The sequence below is a fragment of the Acomys russatus genome, chromosome 7 (assembly GCF_903995435.1).
Source record: "Acomys russatus chromosome 7, mAcoRus1.1, whole genome shotgun sequence".
Classification (NCBI taxonomy): domain Eukaryota; kingdom Metazoa; phylum Chordata; class Mammalia; order Rodentia; family Muridae; genus Acomys; species Acomys russatus.
The window spans coordinates 215,239-240,613 of NC_067143.1; the positions used below are offsets into that span (position 1 = coordinate 215,239).

At 44.1% G+C, this 25,375-nt stretch overlaps 1 protein-coding gene and 1 pseudogene across 1 annotated transcript in view; both read left to right on the plus strand.

Moving 5' to 3' along the window:
* Positions 1-866: 866 nt before the first annotated feature.
* LOC127192051 (palmitoyltransferase ZDHHC3-like) lies at positions 867-1,705 on the plus strand (annotated as a pseudogene).
* Positions 1,706-16,911: 15,206 nt separating this feature from the next.
* LOC127192356 (zinc finger protein 25-like) overlaps positions 16,912-25,375 on the plus strand; it is a 58,516-nt gene continuing 50,052 nt past the window's right edge. The window contains 1 exon segment of the mRNA XM_051149650.1: positions 16,912-16,964. Within this exon segment, the coding sequence (XP_051005607.1) occupies positions 16,959-16,964 (6 nt within the window). The 5' untranslated portion in view covers positions 16,912-16,958.

Genomic DNA, 25,375 nt, shown 5'->3' on the forward strand with positions numbered 1-25,375 from the left:
GAGAGAGAGAGAGAGAGAGAGAGAGAGAGAGAGAGAGAGAGAGAGAGAGAGAGAGAGAGAGAGAGAGAGAGAAAATTAAAAATTTTAACTAAAAAGATATGGGAGATGGAGAGATGGCTCAGAGGTTAAAAGCGCTGACTGTTCTTCCAAAGGTCCTGAGTTTAATTCCAAGCAACCACATGGTGGCTCACAACCATCTATAATGAGATCTGGTGCCCTCTTCTGGCATGCAGGCAGAATAGTGTATACATAATAAATAAATAAATCTTAAAAAATAAAAAATAAGATAGTGGGACAATATTCTGGAGAGACCATCTTAGTAAGCAGAATTCCTCCATGGTCTTTGCATTGATCTTTACCTTGGTTTCTCTTAACGGTAAGTGTAAATCAAACAAACCCTTTCCTATTTCCTGTCAAGGGGATTGCTATGAAGGTCTGACCTTGTTGCTTATGTGAGGATTGTGGAAGTCTTGGCACTTTGGGCTAGGAAAGCTATTTGAGTGTTCAAGAGCTCTGGGCTGTTGGAAGACAATAGTGGGAGCAGAACAAATGACTGAGGCCTAGCTTCTAAAGTTTCACAGTAAAGTTTGAAGGTCCCTCAAGTACCTGATTAGGGCCATTTGTGTGATATATTCCAATTACGAATCTGGTTTCTGCCCGCAGCTGCAGCTGGCACCACCGCCTGGAGCTCCATTTGCTTCTCCTGCGTGCCGCCCACTGCGAGGCCGAGCTTCGTAAGCCCTGGCGCCTGGTGCCCGAACCATAGTGGCTGCTGGAGGCTGGACCCCGTGGCAGGGGCAGGAGCAGGCGGTGCGGGACTGTACACTGCCTCCAGATTGATGATGCCAGTAAGGACAGAATAGCTTATGATGCTTATCCCCACCCACCACTTCCGAGACATTAAGCAGAAACAGAATACCTCCAGCTAGAGAAATGAGCAACCACCTCTCTTCTTGGGTCCCGCGGGAACCATGTGGTTTATCAGCAATGATTGTGGCATGGCCTGTGCCATTGTCACCTGGTTTCTGGTCCTTTATGCGGAATTTGTCGTCCTCTTTGTCATGCTGATTCTATCCCTAGACTACAGGTATAGCATCATCAATGGAATTGTGTTCAACCTGCTGGCCTCTCTCTCCCTGGCCTCCCACAGGAAATGCCACTCAAGAGTTCATGGAGAGCATTCAGCTGAAGCCTGGGCAGGTGGTGTATAAGTACCTCAAGTGCTGCAGCATCAAGCTGGACCAGACACACCACGGCAGTGTTTGTAAGCAGTGCATTCACAACATGGATCACCAATGTCCTTGGGTTAACAATTGTGTCTCGAGAACAAGCAGAAATACTTTGTCCTGTTTGCAATGTACATAGCTCTCATTTCCCTTGCACACCCTCAACATGGTGGGATTCTACTTCCTGCATTGCTGGGACAAAGTGCAGCTCTTTCTCGCCGCCTGCTCATCCTGCTGTGCTTTGAGGCGCTGCTCTTCCTCATTTTTACATCAATGATGTTTGGGACCCAAGTACACTTCATCTGCACAGATGAGACGAGAATAGAACAATTGAAAAAGGAAGAGAGAAGATGGGCTAAAAAACCAAAGTGGGTGAACATGAAAGCTGTTTTTTTGGCCACCCTTTCTCTCTAGACTGGGCCAGTCCCTTTGCCACACCAGACCAAGGGCAGGCAGATCCATACCAGTTTGTGGTCTGAAGGACCCTTGACCAGCGTTGCCACTCAGACCACATCACAGCACCGCTCCATCGGCTCTTGTGAATGTTTAGGCCAAAATCAAAACAAAGTGACTACTCTTAAACTTTTTCACGTCTTCAGAAAAGTGGCTGAGCATTGCAGAGAAAGAAAAAGTCCCCATGTTTTACTTTTAAAAAGAAAAATCATCCTTTCAATTTTTGGATGACTGAAGCTGCTCTTTTCCTTTTAAAATCACATCTCTGGCCTTTGTTTCCTCTCTGGTGTCTGTCAGCATAACTAACATGGAAGATGCTGCCCAGGCCCTGCCCCTTCCACTAATTGAATGCCCCCTGATGCTGTGCGTGGATGAGTTGGCCCAGTAGGAAAGCCAGGGGGGCCCTGACTGCCTCTTGCCCACAAGGCAGCACTGACACACACTGGACTCAGAACCTCATCGAAGATGATGCTAACTCCTTGAGGCCTAAGAATAGCAAGAGTGGGGGCTGGAGCCTTCATAAGGGTCCTTGATGCTGTGGCCTCTGGCCCAAGTGGGCAGACACAGTTGGCCTCATTCTCAAAATTGATTGCCAGTTTTGCATTTGATGAGCATGAGTGTACAGACTGACTTGGGGGAGGTAAAAGGCCTAAGTATTCTGAATCAGCAATTATGTCTCTCTCTGGCTTTGGAAAACTTTGGAGGAGAGATGTTTTCCAGTTCAAAAATGCCTTATACAATCGCAAGAGGAAATACACAATTTCAGGCAAGCTACAACGATTTCCTACCCCAGTTCCCACCCTTTCCCAGCAAGATGTCAGTCAAGTTATGTTCATTCTGAGGGAAACAGACAAACCACCTATCAGGATCATCTCATTTTTAAGTTGTGTCATGGGGACATACTTTCTGGACTTTAAAGTCCTCCAGATGTGCACTGTCTTGTGTCTCACCTTTGTTTAGCCTGGGAAGTGGCTGTGGTGTTAGGCAATGTTTTTAGAGTTGCCAGGTAGCCTCCCACCCACTCACCTGCTTCTTAGCCATCCACACAGACTGGCTTTCCCATCCGTAGGTACTGCCTGTGCAGAGTTTGGTCTTGAGCTGGGGAAGGACTAGGGTGCCCCATTTATTGAAAAATTTCACAGTTTTTATAGGCACAGAGGCATGGGTATTTGTGTAAGCAAGGGTTGCTATGGATACCTAACTCTGGAATGCTCCAGCAGGTGTCTACCTTTACAGCTGCTATAATTGCAGAAGAGAGAGAAATTCCAGAGAGAAAGGGAAGTTGTGAAAGATCTGCTTAGTCAGGAAAAAGTTCCCAGAACTACTGCTCGCAGGCAGCTAGCCTTTAATCTGATTTTACCAGTAGTCTTACTGGAAAAGCTAGTTTATAGCCAGAAAAGAGTAGCTCTTACTATGAGCTCTGGGGGTCTTGGAATGACCCTCCCCCACAATAAACCACAACAGGTGTCTAACTGCCGAACTATGACAGGGTTAGCTGGTTTCTGGTAAATGACAGACTGCTGGAGAAATAGGAACCTACGCTCTGACAAGATGGCTGAACATTGGCCATATAGCCCGTCCCCTACAGTGGTTCTTCCTGGGAGTGGGTTGAAAGCAGGGCCCTGTGCAGTCCTCTGCAACTGCCGCTCCCAAGCCAGGCAGTGTCTGTGCAAATCACTGAGAGAAGTGTCCTTCTTGTTGACATAGCTGTGAAATGCTCCCCCTTGCGGGGCATTTGCTGTGGTTGTGTAAAGTTGGCCGCCAAACTCACAGAAGCCTAGTTTAGTATCTTTTAGAAATTCTGCACTTTGCATTTAATATTTGGGTGTAAGATTCATTTGTAGTTAATTTTCTGGAGGTTGTAAAGTGTGCCTAATTAGTGTATTTGCATATAAATGCCAACAAGGTCCAGTAACTTTTGCTAGTAAAGACATACTGAGTGTCCTTGCCTTATTTGACAAAACCAATGATATTTTTGTGGGTTTAGTTTTTACATTTTCTCTTCTGTGCTGTTGATCTCTATCCTATCTCAAACAGTCTTTATTGTTAGGATTTTTATTGGACGTTTTTTCAGTTTGTATTTCAAATTGTTTATTGATATTCCATTGAGTCTATAGTGATGGGATTGCTCTCCTTTTATAGAGTTTAATTTTTAAGTACAAATCTGTAGTTTTAGTCTATAGTTATTTGCTACATTTCTATGTGTTTTTGTCTGTTTTATCTGTGGTAACATAGCCGAAGGTGCTCTCTATGACACCTTCAATCCTACAGTTTTCATGCTGCAAAACCAGTAACACCTAGAAGACATTATCTGATTCTGCTGCGCTGGCAGCCTTTGTCCTTTTTGGACCACAGTCTGTGTGTGCTGACCTGACCCTGAGGAAATACTTTCTTCTTCTTCTTCTTCTTCTTCTTCTTCTTCTTCTTCTTCTTCTTCTTCTTCTTCTTCTTTCTCTCTCTCTCTCTCTCTCTCTCTCTCTCTCTCTCTCTCTCTCTCTCTCTCTGTGTGTGTGTGTTTGTGTTGAGATAAGGTTTCTCTGTGTAGCCTTGCCTGTCCTGAACTTGCTTCGTAGACTAAGCTGGCCTCAAACTCACAGAAATCCACCTGTCTCTGCCTCCACTGTAGTCTCTTTTTATGACAGTTGATTTCTCAATTCCAGCTTAACCAACATAGATTGTCCCAGTAAAGCAAGTTTTAATTCAGTGGCAATTGTCTCTTGCCATTCACAGTTAATCTGTCTGCCTCAGTAGACCAGAAACCAGATTCTTTTTTTTTTAAAGGTTTGGAAAAGGTTTATTGCATTGTTGCCATGTGGAAGCACTGACAGTTGGAAAGAAGGAGAATGTCCCACTGACTTCTGAGAAAACCACAGGGCTTCATTAATTTCCTTCCTACTTAAAACTACAGTGAAACACCCTATCTCCAACCCCAACCTCAAGCAAAAGCGAAAAAGAGGACATTTATGGTGATTGTTTAAAACATACTGGTGTGGAAGATTTCATGGTGCTCAGGGTCCACATGGGCTGCAGAGTTCCCAAGTGGTCTTCTCTCAGCACCTCCTACATCCCCTGGTGTAGGGGACGGGCTATATGGCCAATGTTCAGCCATCTTGTCAGAGCGTAGGTTCCTATTTCTCCAGCAGTCTGTCATTTACCAGAAACCAGCTGACCCTGTCCTGGTTCAGCAGTTAGACACCTGTTGTGGTTTATTGTGGGGGACGGTCATTCTAAGACCCCTGAGCTACTCTTTTCTGGCTATAAACTAGCTTTTCCAGTAAGACTACCAGTAAAATCAGATTAAAGGCCAGCTGCCTGCAAGCAGCAGTTCTGGGAACTTTTTCTTGACTAACCAGATCTTTCACAACTTCTCTTTCTCTCTGGAATTTCTCTCTTCTGCAATTATAGCAGCTGTAAAGGTAGACACCTGCTGGAACATTCCAGAGTTAGGTATCCATAGCAACCCTTGCTTACACAAATACCCATGCCTCTGTGCCTATATAAACTCTGTGAAAGTTTTCAATAAACAGGGTTTGATCAGAATCCAGACTTGCCCCCTTCTTCGTGTCTTGTGTTCTGTCCCTATACAGGAAAATTCTCCTCCCGAGCGTTAGTCGAACCCTGGCGGGCCAGGGCAATCCACCACAGCACCTGCTTCCTTGGCTCAGCCGCCCCTTCTCTCAACTGGGGACAGTGGACCCTCTTCTGGCAACCTCTGGCAGCTTCCATCAGCAGCTCGCCTTCACTCTTCTCCCAGCTCCAGGCAGCAGTGGTTACTAGCACCTTCTGGAACCCAGCCTGCAATACAGCAGCCTGGAATCGTCCTCTGCCCTCTTTGAGTGGCAGACAGAGGCCTTAATGGGCTAATGGATAACAGGATCAACTCTATTTGTGACTGTGTGCACTGAAGGGACACAGCACAATGGTTCCTGGCTTCCCCATGCACAGAATGGATCTGAAGAAATTTGTATTTCAGTAGATCTTGTACCTGGACTCTAAAAGCTGACCCTGTTATCTTCCTGAACTCAATAGACAGTTCTCCTTCTCCTTCACACTACTGGGTCACTATCATGCACAGACCATAAAACAATATGCAGGGAAGTGACCCCCACCCTCCCAACACACACACACCCAAGCTGGAAGGGAGCCCAGCCCAGTTAAATTAAACCACCTTTCCCTGGAACCTTCAGTATGAATCTGTTTTGCTGGCAAGTTTTTTTGTCATTTGAAAAGGAAAGGGAAGATAAACTGTCTTCCAATGGTACTGGCTCATCAGCTTCAGAATCCTGCACTGCTGCAGAGATGGCTCAACAATTATGACTGTATTCTGTTCTTGCAGAGAAATTGAGTCTGTTTCCCAACACCCAGTATGGTTGACTCATATGCTTATAACTATGGATGCAGGAGATCTGACCCCCATCTTCTGCCCTCTGAGGCAATTAGGCAATCACACACATACATACATACAGGGACTCACACAGACACATATATAGCAAGCAAATAAAACGTAAAGAAGTAATTTTTTAAAATTATGATGAAAGTTCCAAATAATGTAAAAAAGTGTAAGTGGCCAACCTTAGTGGCTCCTGGCATAAAACACAGGCAATTCCACCTTGCCTGTAGGCTCCATTTTCTACACCTCTGTTTGGCACATAGCAAGCTGAGAGTCAGCCCGAGGCCACACCACTCAGTCTCCATCTCGAGAAACTGCTTATTTACCTTATCTCTGAAGCTGCATTCCTCAGAACTTACCTCCCTATCCTTGAAGTTTTTACTACTGAGATATATAGCAGAGCATCCCCATTAGCTCCTAGGAACCCACTTGCTTATCAGCTACATTCTCTCAAAGTTTACCCCCTTATCTTAAAGTTTTTACTACCGGGGTAGAGAGCAGAATAGCTGCCATTAGGTTTCCATAGCAACCCTGTCCTTGCCTCTCTGGGGCCCTATAAAAACTCTGTGAAAAATTTCAGTAAACGGGGTTTCATCAGAATCCAGACATCATTTCTTCGTGTCTCCCTGTCCTGTCTCTTTTTCAGCCTTGCATCCCCCTCCCAGGTTCTGTTTGAAGACTCCGTGGGCCAGGGCAAAAAAAGAGCATGCTAAGAAGACTGAATATATTTACTTGAGCTCTAGAAGGCAATTTTTTCCTTATTTGCCTATCAGATTTTGATATTTGTGTGTAAATGTTAATAAAGATTATAAATATGACCAAGTGGGCTGGAATGAACTTTGCGGAAATATTTTCTTCTTCATCTCCTCTCTCATGGACACTTGGCCCAGCCTGTGAGGGTTTGACTAAAGCTCGGGAGGAAATTCACCTGTATGAAGGGACAAAAAGACATGAAGGAGAGCAAATCTAAATCGTTGATCAAGCTTTCAAATTTTACTTTTCAAGCAACAGCTTTTATAAGGCAGAAGATGGGAAGCCTATTGCTATGGCAACCCAGCAGCAAGCTATCTCAAGACACGGGGAATTCCAAGAAGGTCATAACGTTCTGCTGGTTTCTGGTAAATGACAGACTGCTGGAGAAATAGAAGCCTAAAGGTGCAGGCTCTGACAAGATGGCTGAACACTGGCCATTTGGCCTACTGTCCACAACAGACACTAGTTCAAGTTTTCCTTTGACTATCTCTTCCTAATTTGTATATGGTTTTGTTTCATCTTAGTTCACACATGCACGCACGCACACACGCACACGCACGCGCGCGCACACACACACACACATATATGTTTTATGTTAAATAAAACTACTTTAATTTTAAATGCCTGGCTGTGATTATAACTGTCCTGGTACATTTGATATTAAACAACTGATGAAGAACAAAACAGATACTAAAACCTCACAGGGAAGACCATGTAAACTATGTAATATGGCATTTAAATTGATTTCTTGTAAACAAAATAAAAAGCAAACAATAAAACTTAGCAAAGGCCAGATGTGGTTGTGCACATCTTTACTCCTGGCCCTTGGGAGGAAGAGGCAGGCAGATATCTAAATTAAAGGTCAGCATGGTCTACAGAGAGAGTTCCAGGACAGCCAGGGCTACAAAGAAAAGCTATCTATCTAAAAGGAAAAAATAAAAAAAGAGGCCATTCTCATCTACAGAGCTTGAGCTTACACAGAGAAACTCTATCTTGGAAAAAGAAGAAAAGGAAAGGAAGGAAAGAAGGAAAGAAAGAAAACACATCAAAACCAAGGCAACAACATCCAATATCCAACAAGCTGGTGCTGGGAAGCCAGATAAGCAGTTAAAGCATCTGCCCCACAATGTGAAATCGAAGGTGAGAATTGATTGCACAGTTCTCTAGTGGTCTCTAAATATACACGGGTATGCCCACCTTCGTAAATAAAAATAAGTATTTAGCCGGGCGAGGTGGCATACGCCTTTAATCCCAGCAGAGGCAGACAGATCGTTGTGAGTTCGAGGCCAGCCTGGCCTACAAAGTGAGTCCAGGACAGCCAAGGCTACACAGAGAAACAAAACACAAGGGCTAGAGAGATGGCTCAAAGGTTAAGAGCACTGACTGCTCTTCCAGAGATCCTGAGTACAATTCTCAGCAACCACATGGTGGCTCACAGCCATCTATAATGGAATTGGATGCCCTCTTCTGGCCTGCATGTGTACATGCAGGCAGAGCACTGTATACAAAATAAATAAATAAATCTTTAAAAACAAAACAAATAAAAATTTGCTAATTATTCTTACCCACATTACCCCCAGTTTAATCTGCACATACACTAAACATCAAACTAGAATCATGAGAGAACAATGCATTCAGTCTCACTGAAATGAATTATCACATGTAATGCCTTACAAGACGTGTTCTTCTATTCTTTTACAAAGGAAGCACAAAAAGTCAGAGCTGACCGCAGTCCCACATAAAGTAGCAAAGGAGTTTAACCCAACTTGACTAAGATCCTCAAATAGAATAACACTGTGATGGAGATAATTATCAACTTGACTGAGTTTAGAGTCACTATGGGAACACATCTGGATGTGTCCTCTATGAGAGGGCTCTAAAATGTATAATATGAGGAGGCAAGCCTCACCCTGAGTCTGGGTACCACTGCTCCACTCACTGGGGCTCAGAAGAAAGCACAAGGGAAGTTGAACAGCAGCATGCATTCAACTCTCTGCTTCCTGACTGGAGCTGGGATGTGAAGAGCTGCCTCCAGCTCTGGCCACCATTCCCTGCCACAATGGATTGCACCCTCAAATGGTTAGCGCACAGGAACTACTCCTCCTTGACTTCTTCTGTCAGGTATTTAACACAGAGTCAAGTAACTGACACAACCAAGATGTGTTTTAAGTGACTGACTAGGGCTGGGAGTGTAGCTCAGGGCCGAGAGGGTGGTGAGCATGAGTAAGGTCCTAAACCTGATCCCTAACACAAACACTAACAGAGAAAAAAATGGAAATGATAGCCATCTCAAAGCCAACACTACTGAGACATGAAACTTCTTACAAAGATACAAACGAAGACCTATGTAAAAGAATGATCTTTTATATTTAGGAACAAGAGGAAGGGAAGGGCAAGTTTTACTCTGATATTCAAAGCATGTTGTCACAATGTCAGTGTATTAGCAATTAAAGAGAGATTTTAGCACAGAAAACAAGATTATTGTTCAGTGGATACAGGCTGAGGTCAGGCAAGCTGCAGCTACTTTTTAACTGTTAGGCACAGGGACTTCTGTCAACCCTCAGAGGAAATCAGGAGCCAGCATCACAAACATGATGATAGGTCTTTCTCCAGCCTGATCACTGGGTGGTGGCTCCATTCCTGGAGGGACTATCCTCCTGCAATCTAGGCCAATCTGCTGACAAGAGAATAATAATAAAAAGTACAATCTGCAGTGTAACAAGTATACTTAGATAGATGGGAAACATATTTTTTTGAGCACTACTGTTAGCCAACACAATGAATCCTCATCTTCCTGAGCAAGCAGACAAGATAAACTCAGACAAGCAAGAAGAGCTCAGAAAGACTTCTTACCTGCCACAGGCAAGGAAAGCATGGGAGGCATTTCTAAAACAATGATTTTCCTCAACAAAGGAAGCATGGGGATTTTACTTATGGAACCTGGACACATTCCTGTAGAGGTCTGCTTATCCTAAGCATGCTTAGTTAATAAGTCCACTTTTGAACATGGTCACAAGGTAAAAGCAGAAATATGTTGGGGCATGCTTAGCTCAAAGTCATGTAGGAACGTATGTAAAATATAAAAACGATTCACAGATATTAGCATAATGTTCTTGTTGATTGTGTACAGTTTTTTCTTGTTCTTTCAAATGTTTGTTTCTCTACCACACTATCTGGTTTCAATCTCGACATTGCATTGTGATGTTTATTCTAAGTATCTCCTGTCTCAATTTTGTGTAAACATGCCACAATTTGTTGTTTGTATTGCCAATAAAACCCAACCAGTGCTAAGCAATAACAGAGATTAGGGTGGGACATCCTAGTGTAATGAAGGGAGGAGAAAGAGAGTAAGGACAGGAAGGATGCATGTGGAGAAGACTGAGAAATATCAGGAGAAATGAGCTGGACCTAGGAGGTGAGTAAAGAGCAAATATAATGTGGGAAATCTAAATGGGAGGAAGCTATACTAGCTTACATATTTAGGATAGAGTAATTATCGCTCAGTATTGTGCTCTAGGCTAATTAAGTATATCCTAGTCTCTCTGTGTGATTATTTGTGTAAATACCTGGTTAAGAAGTAATTGTTGATTTAATAAAATAATATCTCAACTTTAAATATTAATAATCATTCAACATATGGCAAACAAATGTGTGGCTTGAATATAAGTTATAGCCTGAGAAATTATAGGTGAAAGTTTCTTGGCCAAAGAGGAGGGAACCAAAGACAAATGCACCTCACCAGTGCCGCTCCCTGCTGTTTCCCACAGATTCAGCTCCCACAGAGTAGCAGCATGTGTGGACACATGGTGGCTTGGAGAGGCAAAACTGGGAAGCAGGCAACCTTCTGGACAGAGCTAGACCTAAAACTGCACCTAAGATAAAAACCAATATGGCAGAGGGCAGTTGGAACTTTTCTGGCTTGGTTTTGGCTGCTGTTGTTTTCAGGGACCTGGTTACAATGTCTTTAATGATAACCACAGTTTTCCATGCCCTCTCTACAAAGATCAAGGAGAAAATTGGAAGAAATCCAAGAGATGGAATACTAAGTTGCAGGCAATAAAAATGGAGAAAGAGTTGATGGAAGCTAGATCTCAAAGCTCTCTAGCTGTCAAGTCTTTCTGGGAAAGGTCCACCTATACGTTTTTAGCAACTAGATTCCAAGGAATCATACACAGGGCTCCACCACTGTAGTCTGAGATGGCACAACTGACCCAAAATTTAAAATGTTCTTGTCTCTTTGCTTGAAAGTTTTTGTTTTTCCCTATAGCAGAAAGAGAAAGGACATTTTTGTTGTTTGGCTTTGCTAAAACATGAGAATTTTGAAGATTTTGACTGAGTTTGAGTTAAAAAATGTAAACAATGTAACACCATACACCATTCATCCCAACACACACAAAAACCCAGAGACTGGGAGATCTCTGACTTCTGGGTCAGCCTGATTTACATAATGGAGTGGGAACTCCTGCTGAGAAAGCCACTTTTCAAAGCTCCAGCTCCAAGGGGGGAAATGATCAGTTTAAATTTTCCTGTTGCCATCAGCACAGATTGATGCTTTCTTAGCATGGATGCCACCAACTCTGATTCTTAATTACTACTATGCCACCACCACCACCACCACCACTACCACCAAGAGATAGTGTGTTAATCAATATAAAGACCCAAGGTTAAGCTGGGAGACAAACATGCAAAGAGCTTGCCTCCCACAGCCGAATGCTGATTAAGGTGAGGTGTCACATTGCTCTAGCAACTGGCTTGTTCCTTTAAACATTAGACACTTTGCCATGGGGGACAGGTTATGGTCACACCTGGCCCAAAGAGACACAGAGGATTATACAGGCAGAAAAACACTAAGCCGTGTTGTTTCTTTTTGAAAACTTAAAAAGATTCTTGTAAGCTTCAGGAGATCCACTGGAATCTACAAGTCACACTTTGGATAAATATTTTTTATTTCAGAGGTTGGGTCCTGCCCCCCATCCCCCAGTTTTGGGACTCCCCTCCCCCAACTACCAAGACAATGGGCCTAAACGTTTCAAATGTAAACTCCTTAGCTTTATCTTCTGCTCCTAACATATATATGTTCCAGCACACAGCCAGGTGCTGCATCCCGACCATGGCTGCTTCAGCCTAAACCTCACAGATTGCATCAGCTAGACCTGCATTTTCTTTGCCACAAGTGGTCTCACAGATCCTGAACAGCAAACAGCCTGCTCTTCCTGGACTTGGCCAACATTTCAGCGTTTCGAACCTCTGTCGCCATCCTACTGTCAGCCTGAAGCAGTCAAAACACCAGATTTCTGCACCTCTTATGCATTTATTATCAACAAAAGGCTGCTATGTTAGGCCCTGCTGCAAGGCATGCTTGGCATGGCCTGCCCTCTACGGAGGGGGTGGGGCTTCCCCTCCCAGAGATTCACTATAGAAACAGACATTTTCCCTACACCTTCCTACCCCTCTCTCCTTCCCTTCCCCTCCCCCCAGCACACCATCCCCCTTCCGTGTCCCCGACCTGTCTGACAATCAATTGGGACCCTCAGACCCCTGGGGAGAAAATGGGGGACAAGAGACATGAAGAACGGACAGCAAGTCAACCAGTCTGATCAAGCTGACAAAATTTTATTTTCTCACAGGAAGCAGGAGGCTGAGTAGGGTGATCCAGGTGGGCGGTTTTCGCAAGATATCAGGAAGTCAGGAAGTTTGGCAGGGCGAGGGCCCCCGTGGTTCTGGGGCTGGGTGGAATTGTTAGGCATCTGGAACCACAACATGTTATCTATAGACTTTGTTCTGCTCGTCCTCTGAAGGCCTCTGTAATTCCGGGAATACTGAGAACAGCTGGAGAGTACCTTGAGGGAGGGGAAGAGGTTACAAGGCAGCCTTCTGGAATGTACCCTGAGGCAAGCAGGGAAAGAGGTCACAAGGCAGCCTGTGTAGGGGACACGCTACATGGCCAATGTTCAGCCATCTTGTCAGAACCTAGGTTCCTATTTCTCCAGCAGTCTGCCATTCACCAGAAACCAGCTGACCTTGTCGTAGGTCAGCAGTTAGACACCTGTTGTGGTTTATTGTGGGGGCTGGTCATTCCAGACCCCCAAGCTACTCCTTTTCCGGTGAGACTACTGATAAGATCAGATTAAAGGCCAGCTGCCTTAAAAAAAAAAAAGGCCAGCTGCCTGCGAGCAGCAGTTCTGGGAGCTTTTTCCTGACTAACCAGATCCTTCACGACTTTCCTAGAATTTCTCTCCTGCAATTATAGCAGCCGTAAAGGTAGATAACTGCTGGAGCATTCCAGAGTTAGGTATCCATAGCAACCCTTGCTTACGCAAATACCCATGCCTCTGTGCCTATATAAACTCTGAAAATTTTGAATAAACGGGGTTTGATCAGAATACAGACTTGCCCCCTTCTTCGTGTCTAGTGTTCTGTCTCTATACAGGAAAAATTTCCTCCCGAGCGTTAGTCGAACCCCGGCGGGCCAGGGCAAGCCTGCCCCAGGTCCACTTGATTTATTATGCCAAGGTCCGAGATGCTTGCCGGCTATGGTCTTGACTTCCCTTCTCCCCTCCCATGCCACTTCTAATAAACCTGCATTTATCTATTATAGCATCATCACCAATTAGCTCATTCTGTTTATTTAATCAATCAGTGTGGGACATCACAGTCCAATGAGGGGTGGAGAAAGAAAGGAAGGATGCATGTGGAGTAGACCGAGAAACGTCAGGAGAAATGAGCCAGACCTAGGATATGAGTAAAGAGCAAATATACCGTAGGAAATCTGAAACAAGCCTGTTAAGGGATCGTGGTTGTTCATAGATTTACCAATCTGAGCATGAACATATTTTAACACAGAAAATACAGAAGAGGCTTTTAGGCAGATACAGGTGCCAAGTCTTCACCTGGGACTCAGGATTCCCAAATGTAGACCAAAGCCCATTAGTCAGGAGTTTATAAAGAGAGAGAAAAAAAAAGATGAAATCTAAATCTGCTTTGTAGCTAAACTCTTAAATAAAAAGGTAGCCATCAGCATCACTAATGTTTACAATCACAGGCTATCTCTGACCACCAGAGGGGTTTTTAAAAAGTAAAATATTTTACATTCGACAGCACCAGCAACCACAAAATAAAAATGAACCCGTCTTCTAAGTAGAATATGGCAGTGCAAATGTCCAGGAGGAAAAAAGAAATTGGTAATTTTTTACATATCAACCCCTCAAAATCTCAGCCTTTTTGTGTGTATGAGTGAAAGTAAATATTAGTAAGAAACATTTGTAAACTGAGCAGTGGTGGCACAACCTTTAATCCCATTACTCCGGAGGCAAAGCCAAGTGGATGTCTGTGAGTTCGAGGCCATCTTGGTCTACAGAATGAGTTCCAGGCCATCCTGATCTAAAGAGTGAATTCTAGGACAGCCAAGGCAACATACAGAATCCCTGTCTCGAAAAACAAAACAAAACAAACAAACAAAAACCTGAAAGAAATAATGAAGGAAACAGAATAAAGATTTGTGTATCAGTGAATAAATAACTTAATGTTGAAGGTTACCGGTTATTAGTCAATTAATTGGGGCAACACTTCAGCCTTAATATCTCCGTCAGCGAGAACTGGTCAGTCGTTCCACGGGGCTGGAGGGACAGTTTATGATAGCTCTGGCTTCACCTGGCAAACTGCACCCAAGAGCCCCCTGCCCAGGTCTCCGCTCCGGGGCCTCCCCTCCCCCGCCCCCCATCTTTCCCCTCTCACAAAGCCCTGTCCAATCGAAAGCAGTGTTATAGGAGCATCCAATCAGATTCCCTGAAGAGTAGCGGGCGGGCTTTGTTTCTAAGTAAGGTTCTCAGTATTTCGCACCAACACTCGCACCCATTGGGATCTGTCAGCCTCAGCTTCTTCTCCATAGCTGGGATTCTCTTGTGTGTCTGGCTGCTCGCAGCCGCAGGGGGCTCCGCAGCGAGGACACGGGTGTCCGTCGGGAAGCGGAAATGGTGAGCGCACGGCGTCCTGACCTGGGCTGTGTGTTGCAGCTCCGCACCTTCCCGCCCCGCCCCTTTGAGCCATCATCCAGGCTTCAGACTCTCTGGCCTAGGCGGCTTGGTTCTCAGGCACCTGGGCGGGGCTGCCAGGAGCCAGGAGCCACTTTCAGAGGTGGTGGGTCAGGGCACCCAGCGGCGTGCTGCAGTCGTCCCCCCGACCTGCATTCACCCCAGGGCTTTCCAGTCCCCGCTGTGCTTTTCATCCTGGTCTTTCCCCGCGACTCTGGGGTTGTGTGTCTTTTTTTTTTTTTTTTTTTTTTTAATACTTTTTCAAGATTTAATTATTTATTATGTATACAGTGCTTGCCTGCATGACAGAAAAGGGCATTAGATCACATTATAGATGGTTGTGAGCCACCATGTAGTTGCTGGGAATTGAACTCAGGACCTCTGGATGAGCACTCAGTGCTCTTAACCTCTGAGCCATCTCTCCAGCCCTGGGTTTGTGTGACTTTGTGGTGTTTGTATCGGACTCTACAAATCTGGGTGTATGAGCGCAAATCCACTGTGGCTTTGCTGTCACTGGCTGGTCTTTCCCGGAGTTTCTCACCACCCTGTCCTCAGGAAGCATTTCCTTGAGTCATATGGGTCACTAGGGTATGGACCGCGTGATTCTGATTGTAACTTTATTGAGGAGGCAGTGGCAGATTGACTCGCTGCCCCAGGACGACTCAACTAGATGTACCTAGGGAGGTGGGTCCAGGGCTAACTGTCTCACCTCACCACAACACTTCATATGGCTCTGCTATTGTGTGTGTGTGTGTGTTGCTATGAATCTGTTATCTGTGCTCCGCCCCCTTCACTCCCTCTACCTGTCACTCCCCTCCTCCCTCCCTCCCTCTGAATATGTGACTGGCTCTGACTGTCAGAACCCAGGCTTGTGAACCCACTCTGCTTTGTGTCTGCTGTCGCTTTATCTTTGTTCAATATCTGACTCTCTTACGATCTAGTCAACAGAACCATGTTTCTGAGACCCTGGAGTTCCTAGGTCCTGGGTTGCAGTCCTGATTCCTACTTCCTTCCTGGGTGATTGTTACTAGCTGCCTCTTTGAGCTATTTGTATGTGTGTGTATATGGTATTCCAGATGGGACTTGGAGATTTGAGCACATTAGGCATAATCTGAGCTCTGATAGAGACAGGGTTCCAGTGTCGCCCAGTGTGGGCTTTAACCTGCTTTCCTCCAGTGGTGGCTTTTAAAATATCTGGGATTATAGACTGCACCATCGTGGTTGTTACTGGGTCCTGTTTCTGTAGAAGGAAAGAGGAACCCAGGGCAGGGACAGACATTTGGTGTGCACGTAGACGTTAACTGTTCGTCTGTAACCCCAAAATCTGCTTGTGATGACTCTAGGGTCAGTGTGTGTGCAATGGGCTATGAATGGATCTGTCCTGGTGGGGTCCCTGCACCTTGCCCTTTGCACATAAGGTGTTCTGGAAGACCACTGGTTCCAAGGGATGTGTACACTGAGGTACAGACATGGTGAGAAGTGCAGATCACAAGGCCCAGCAGCTGGCCACAGTTAGAACTGGAGACCTGGCCCTTGGGTAGGGGTGGAGGCTGACTCCTGTTTTCCTATTTGTCCAGCACATTGGCATGTGGGCAGCTGAAACTGCTGTTTGGAGACATGACTCAATAGACTGGTTGAGGTATTTTCCAGTTCCCACCTGTGCTGCACCCTGATTGGGGAACTTTTGCAGATTTCCCTTGGGACAAGGCACTGATGTAGTGGATTGTGTTTTTGGCCTTCAGTGCAAGGCAGAGGACAGAGGGAAAGGCTGTAGGAATTAGCAAGACAGGAACGAGAACTGTACCCCAAACCTGGCCAGGGGTGTATGGGTTCTTTAGTTCTTTATTCAGGTGTCTCGTCTCTGCAAGTCTGTCCCTATGTTCCTTGTATCCCATGACCTCCTGCCCCCTTTTCTCTCTTTTTCTTTTCTTTTGCAGGTAGGTCTGTGTTGACAAGCCTGGCCTGGGACAAAAACGGACCGATCTATCCACAGCTTCACCCTGAAGCAGTGATTTGGCCATCATGGGACTGCAGAAGACTGTGGCTGCACCAGCCTCAGGAAGACAGCTAAAGGCTGGAAGAAAACACGCTGATGATCCCCAGTCCATGAAGGTGGCTTGGGAACCAAAGTGTCTGAGGGGGGCCTATGGGAGGGTGTGGGGAACAGGCATTCTCGGTGCAAGGGAGAAAGACTGTGAGGGAAGGAATCAGGGTTTTAGCAAGGAGTTACGGTCTTTGGTAGGGGACATAGCCTGCAGAAGTCTGAGGAGTAAGGGGGAAAATAGTTTTGAGAGATGAGATTGTGGGTACAAGCTCCGAGAGAAGAGATTTGTGGAGAGGCTGAGGATATGAGGGTCTGAGGGAGAGAACACTGTAGCAGTCTGGAGTTAAGAGACGTGGTTCTGAGGGAGGAAAGATGAGAGAAAAGGATGAGAGTCTTAAAAATTAATTTTGTTTTCTGAAATTATAATTACACCACTTCCCCCTTTTCTTTGCTCCTTGTAACCGTTTCCATTTAACCTCCACTTTGTTCTCTTTCAAGTTTCTGTCTTTTTTTCTTTAATTGCTGTGTATTCCAACATACAGAAATGTACCCTGTTCTGTCTGTATAATGTTACTTCTATGTGTGTGTTTTCAGGGCTGACCATTTGGGGCAGTCTTCAGGGAAGGGCAACTTCTCCCACTGTCAGCATTTTGTAGTTACTTGTCTGGGGATAAGGCTTCCTGAACTTTCCCCATCCATGCTATTATTATGTCTTTTGTCCTTGTTTGGGTCATATTTAGGCATCCATGTTGGAGAGACTTGGTGGATGTAGCTTCTGGCATTTTTAGGTAACATTCTCACAGGACACTCCTTGTTTCCCTACGTCTCACAGACAGTCTTTATGCCTCCTCTTTGGCAAGGGTCCTTGAGGTGTGGTTGCAGGGTTTGTGTTGTGGATGTATTAGTTGGGCTTTGGCTCCATAACTTTGCATTTTGGGGTTAAATTCTGCCTAATGCTGGAACTCTAGCCAACTAACCTGAGCTAGTTAAGTCATGGATTTTGGAAGAGAAGGTAGGTGACACTTTACTGAACTAGCATAATCCCTAATTACACTCTAAGTATACGCACAGATAAGTGTAGTCCCACCTCGTACCAAGAAAACCCCTTGCAGTAGAGGCATGGGTTTTCAGGGAATCTGAGAGTAGATGTCAGTTTTGAGGGAGTAGGAGGGTGTGAGGAGATCTGAGGCTGGAAGCATAACCCATGGAAAGCTGAAGGAAGGGCTGGCGAAATAGCTTAATGTATAGTATTGCCAGGAAAGTGTTGAGGAGCTGAGTTCAAGCTGTCAGAACATACATCGAAGCTGGGCATGAAGTGTGAATGTTTGTAATTTCACTGCCCCTCTGGTGAGATGAAAAGCACAGAGGGGAGAAATCTCAAGAAGCTGGCATGCCAGCTAGCCTGGCATATCCTATAGAAAAGCCCCAGAAGAGACAATCTCAAGTTGGAAGGGAAAAAGTAAAACCTAAGGTTGTATTTCTATTTCCACATGGGTACTCACATTCATATTCATATTTTCTCTCTCTTTTAATCTCCCCCCCCCCTTGCGCTCGCTCGCTCTCTCTCTCTCTCTCTCTCTCTCTCTCTCTCTCTCTCTCTCTCTCACACACACACACACACACACACACACACACACACACACGGAAACATTTGTGCTACTGAAATAGTTTAATCAGTTAGTTACTTATGTATAATTATGAGGATCTGACTTTAATTTCCAGAACCCACTTAAAAAGCTCTGTCTGAGGCGGCTGTAGAGAGGGCTCAGCATTAAGAGTGCTTGCTGCTCTTGATATTGGTTCTCTGCGCATATGGAGTTTTTCCCCAACTCTGTGTAGCTCCAGCTCCAGGTGATCAAAATACTGTTAGTCTGTGGGCACCTGCTCTCTCCTTCATACACACACACACACACACACACACACACACACACACACACACACACGTAAAAACTGTAGATTCCCGAGTACTGGGATTAAAGGCATGCGCCACCGTGCCCGCCTCAAAAACTGTAGATTCTTAATAGAACGTGGGTGGAGATAAACACATTCCTGGGCAGTGCAGGCCAGCTAGCATGGCTTAGTTGTAAAGAAGTTCCATGTGCAAAGTAGGAGGCCTATCTCTAAAGCAAGGTATCCCTTGATTTCTATCATGGAAGAAAAGTTAATATAAATACCTTACCTATGGTAATGTAAGGGTGCAACTGAGGAAGGCACCAAAGGTTAACTTCTAGCCTCCATACACACCCACACACCCACAAATTTATAAACACAATCTGCCAACTTCCCCCTTCCAGAAAAAAATTAGGGGGACATGGGATTCCTTCTAGAATCTGGTGTTTCCAGCTGGGAACCAAGAGTTTCTATAAAATTAAAAAGATTTTCTGTGACAGTTGCCTTTGTGGCGACAACAGTCCTTCTATGGTATAATAGCATTTCTTCTTCCTTTTTAAAATTGTATGTAAATGAGTGTTGTATCTGCATGTGCACCTGCGTGCCAGAAGAGGGCATCAGATCCCACTAGAGATGGTTGTGAGCCACCATGTGGTTGAACTGGAAGCACTAGATGTTGAACTCAGCAGCTCTGGAAGAACAGGCAGTGATCCTAACTGATGACATCCTAACTGATGATCTCTCCAGGTCCCTCTAAAACAGCATTTCAAGCAAGAATGTCAACGTACCAGTGAACTGTGTTTACAACCTATGAGTACATGACCTTTTGAAAGTATGACCTTTTGAACTCAATCACACATTATTAAAAGTAAAAACATCTGAAGTTCTTCAACTCTTGGTTTACCCAGCAGCTATAAGCCTGGGCAGTGACACCCGGTAACTACACTGTTAGCACATTTAAGCTTCTAAGTGATGCTTTAAAATGGAAGGTCACTAGTTCTCAAACTCCCGTCATCTGACTGTGGCTGCTGTGAATTGAACCCTTGTCCCCTGCAAGAGCAGACAGTGCTTTAATTGTCTGGCTCCAGTTGAAGTTTTTATTTTTTTACATGACCTATTACTTTATAAAATGGTTATACTAATTTTATATAAAACTGTATAATGTATTGTGACACACTTGCCCAATTGTTTCTTCGCAACAAAATTCCCTAGTACATTTATGTTTGTAATCCCAGCACTCAGGCAGGCAGAGTCACGGGGATGTCTGTGAGTTAGAGGCCAACCAGGTCTACAAAATGAGTCCAGGAGAGCCAAGGCCCCACAGAAAAACCCTGTGTTGAGAAACCAGACTGAATAAATAAATAAATTTAAAAAATTGTTTTTCAGAGATCCAAGCATATTTACATATGTCTAGATCCCTTTAGTCTTAGAGCTTGGGTGAGGAGAGGAAGGAGAGGTTTAGCCTGTATTCCTTCAAGTCACTTATGTTAAAGCTGAGGCACCCAATGCATGTGCAGATTTGATGGACCTGTAGATTTCAGTGGCTTAAGACAGCGCATCAGGGGCTGGAGAAATGGCTCAGTGGTTAAGGGCACCGCCTGCTCTTCCAGAGGTCCTGAGTTCAATTCCCAACAACCACATGGTGGCTCACAACCATCTATAATGTTATCTGATGGCCTCTTCTGCAGATAACGCACTCATATACAAAAATATTCATTTGCAGTCTAATTGCTTAGGAAGCTCTCTACACAAAATTTGTTGCATCCTTACATTACCATAGGTAAGGTATTTATATTAACTTTTCTTCCATGATAGAAATCAAGGGATACCTTGCATAAGACAGTGTCTTAGTTTCTTTCTTAGTGTGATAAAATAGCCTGACAAAAGCAACTTAGAGAAAAGTGTTTATTTCAACTCAAAATTAAAGCGAGCATATTCCATCCATGCAGGGAAATCCCATTGGCAGGAGCTTGAGGCAGCTGATCCCATTTGATCCAGAGTCATACATGAGAAACAAGGAATGTTTGCATGCTTAGCTCTCTCTCCTTTGCTTAAAATTCAGGACCAGGCCCTCGTAATAGTTGCATTCATAGTGAGTGGGTACTTTCACCTCAGTTAATCTACTGAAAAACAAACAAACAAACAAAAAACTTACTCGTGTCAACATAATCTAGACAATTTGTCATTGAAGTTCCCTTCCATAATTCCACATCCTGTCAAGTCTTCAGTGGAATCCATAGAGATAATAGTGATGCTCGCCGAGTACTTGGGGTTTAAAAAGAAATGTGCCATTACAGGGCTCTGTATCATTTGAGGACATCTCTGTGGACTTCACTTGGGACGAGTGGCAGGGTCTGGATGTTGCTCAGAGGACACTCTACAGGGATGTGATGCTGGAGAACTACAGCAGCCTCGTGTTCTTGGGTGAGTCCATCCTGTGCTCTTAGTAAAAGTTACATTCTTGGTTGGTAATCATAGGACGCATTGCTGGCCTTTGTGTTTGTCTATTTGTTCTGTTTTGTTTTCCAAGACAAAACAAGACAGCCTGTTCTATGGAAGGAATTCCAGAGCATCTACGGCTATACAGAGAAACCCTGTCTTGGGGTCTAGGGGAAGAAGTTACTCATTACTTCCATATGCATCTCAGTAAATACTCCTGTCTTCTCCCCTTCCTCCTCCCCTGTTCATTTTCTAACACTCTAATAATTGCTGTTTTGGGGATTTTTGTTTGTTTGTTTGTTTGTTTCAGGTTTTTTTGTTTTGTTTTCTGTTAGTCTCTGCAAGGTAGCCTTAGCTTTCACATGATTTGAGAAGTGCTGAGTGATTTTTGTTTTCGTATTTGGGATGAAATGTTTTATTTCATATTTAGATAAAGACTTTATTTTTTTCTGCGAAACCTAAAGAAACATCTGTTCATAGCTATGAAGTGAGTAGATAAGCCAAAAGAAAGATTCCCTCAATTCCAGCTTAGAGAATAAGTGGACTTCCTGGGATTCACAGAGAACAAGGGCATTCAGACAGTTCTACTACCAAAGGTCCCAACCCTACGCAGTTCATACCTACTTGTATCATGTAGCTGGCTAAATACCTTTAGCCTTGTAGGTTGATTTCTTCTTTTAGTTGCTTACTTTTCTATAGAGGTAATTTTGAAATTCATAGTTAGGTTGACTTTTGCTTCTGTTTGCTCTTTCTCACATATATTATTATCCTCCATTTTCCTGATTTGTTTTTTACAACACACACACAGAGATTCCATGGGCTGACAGATTCTTCTATACATTGAGCCTCCAGCTGCTCTTGTCGCTCTTGTCGTTCACATGCCTGCATTTTTTCCTTTGTTATGGGCCACCGCTCTTGCCAGGCTGGTCTCTTCGATACCCACCGTAGGGTAGGGTTGTTGGTATTTCAGCCGTGGCCCCTCTTATCAATTTAGAAGCTCAATCCCTGTGATGTCCTGTGTTTGGACAATGAGCACAGCTTTTGATTGTTTTTTGTTACACTTGTCAGTACCACCCTTAGGAGCATCTATCGTTTCACATCTAATTTCACCATTGGCTGTGTCTGGGATTGCAGGAATATTATTTGATTACCCTTTCCTCATAAATTTATGGTTATGTCAGCCACATAGGGTCTCAACTTCCCTGTTACACTTCTGGTCCCACATATTTAATCCATCCTGCACTTTGTCTTATTTGAGATAATTTCCCAATTCCTATAACCTTGGTGTTAACCTTCTGAAATGGCCATTCTGGACTCTTAAGACTTTTGGAAAAGGATACTGATGTCAGCTCCTATAGCTACTAAACCTTCTATTTGAACACCATTTATGTGTAATATTAATTTGGGTCTGTGATCATTAACTACTGTTTGCCAGAACACATGTTTTCCAGTACTCCCAAATGTCCCTGTTCTTTCTACTGGAGCAGCTTTGCCCTTGATGTAGGGAAACAGTAATAGCTGAGCAATTCTGTCCCCTGCATTAATTTATATTTCCATTTTTTACATATGCCATTTTCTTCCTTGGAATCCCCATCTATAATACCTGGATGCACAATAAGTCCTTGAGAAGTTAGTTCATTTCTTCCCTACTATCCCATAAACACCAGTAGTTATTTTGTAATATTCATCTTTTGGGAATAGATTTATCTCTTATCCATTTGTCTGTTGGTGCTGTTCATGCCTATAATGGTCTAATTACTCTTTTACATTTACTGTTTGCATTTTCAAATGCCAAGGTCTCTATCAATACTTGTCTGGCATCAGGGTTTGATATGGCTTTGTTTATAACTGAAGCAAATCTCAGTAAGAAGTGTACGAATGCTTCTCCAGAGCCTTGCATTATCTTCTAAAATGAGGTAGATCTTTTCCCTGGATCCTCAACCATATCTCAAACTCTTGAAGCTGCAATATGACATTGTTCTGTAACTACATCATCAGATTGGATTTTTCTGGTAGGTCAACATAACGCCCTTCACTGAGCAATTGATTTTTAACAACATTTAACCCCCTTGCTACATTTTGTTGTTCTATTTTCGTGGTTTCAGTCCCTCTACCATGGTAACCATTATAACTGCTGAGCAGATTATAGCACAGCTGACACCAATCCCTTCCAATACCAGGGAATAATTCTATTTTAGGTTGCCCAGTTAATGAATATTTGTTTAAAGAATGACTTCTTTAGGCTACAACAGACCCATTAAAATGCTTTATTTTTTTAACTTTTTATAATCTAATCACATTACATCCCGGTTATTACCCCCTTATTCTTATCTTCCCATTCCCATCCTTCCTCCCTCTTCTGCCCTATTCCCTTCCCTTAGTCCTTTGATGGGGGAAGGGGCCCTCCTCCCCCACCATGTGACCACAGCCTATCAGGTCTCATCAGGATAGCCTTCTTCCCCTTCCTGTGTGGGCCTGCAAGGCTGCCCCACAGGGAAAGTGATGAGATTGCAGGCACCAGAGTTCATGTCAGAGGCAGTCCCTGCTTCCCTCACCTCCACATGGAGAATGAGCAGTCCATCAGCTACATCTGAACAGGAGCTCTAGGTTCACTGCATGCATTGCCCTTGGTTGGTGCATTAGTTTATGCAGGGCTCTATGATCCAGACCTGATGGCCTTCCTGTAGAGCTCCTGCCCCCCTCCAGGTCCTTCCATCCCCTTCGCTCTTCTATTTGACTCTCAGCACTCTGCCCAGAGTCCATCCAGCTTCCAGTCCCAACATCTGTCCTGATCTCCTTCTGGTGGAGTCTCTCAGAGTACATCTATGTTGGGCTAATATGCACTTAGAAGTGAGGTATATACCATTTATATCTTTCTCCTTCTGGAGTAGCTTACTCAGGATGATCTTTTCTAGTTTTATCCATTTGCCTGAAAATTGCATGATTTCCTTGTTTTTGATAGCTGAATAGTATTCCACTGTGTAAATGTGCAACAGTGTCTGTATCAACTCTTCAGTTGAGTGACTCTTCCCCACTTTTTCTTCTAACAGATTTAGTGTGTCTTGTCTAAATTCTAACATTTCTGTTGGATGCCATGTTATATTCATGAGCACTATCTTTAGCAGGCATGTGTTGCATAATTAGTGGAAGAACTGCCGCTGACCTTATAGTCCCAGGCAACTCATCTGACGGTGCACTTGGCTCAACATTAACCCATTTGTCTTGTATGGGCTCCTGCCCTTCCTGCCCTTTGCCTCATGAAGGGGCTCTGGGTACCTGGTGCCAAAAGTGCCTAGAGCAAGGTAGGGCAACAAGAGCTGGGCAAACTCTGGCTCTCAATTAGCAGGAGTGAACTCATATCTTCTCTCTTTCCCAGCAGTTCACCCTCTACCTACAAACTTTCTTATTGTGCAGCCAACTCTGCAATCCTTTCCAGAATGAGAGAATTGAATGGCACTTCGGTTTTCCTATCTCATCCACTTTTTGTTTCTCAGACCTTTCCCATCCACTTACAATTTTTCTAATTATCCAGCAATTCGCCCAACCCTTTTAAAATCAGAAAAGTCCTTCTGGTAACAATATGGGAGTAAACCAAATGGCAGCAGCTGCCACTTTGTTGACATCATGAACTTTATAACTTACCTCTACAGCATTAGAAACCAAGTTTCCCAATATGCCTTGCAATATCTGGGCACTACTTGCAAGCATCCTTTAAAACTCTATTTTATTTGGCATGTACATCTCTTCCAGCCCACCCCCCAACTCTAGGTAGGTGAGAAAGAAGGAGTGCAGGTCCCTACACTTAGTCCTGGCTGGTTAGGATCACTGGGTTCTTTGGCACAAAGTCATCAGGATGTCCAGCAGCAGCCTTCCACTATCTTCAGCTGGCAAAGACTAAGACCTTCTCTAAGCTGGACAAGGCTGTTACCACCTGGCAAACACTATGCCTCTCTCTCAGGCACACAGCAAATTATCACCTGTGGATATACTAAAAGCAGTTCCACATCCTACACATGAGATTAAAACAAAAACCTGTTTTTAAAGAAACCAAAACTTCCCACTACACTAGTCTAATCTCTTCTACTACTCTCCTCCTTCTCTTCTTTCTCCTCCTCCTCCTCCTCCTCCTTGTCCTCCTCCTCTTTGTCCT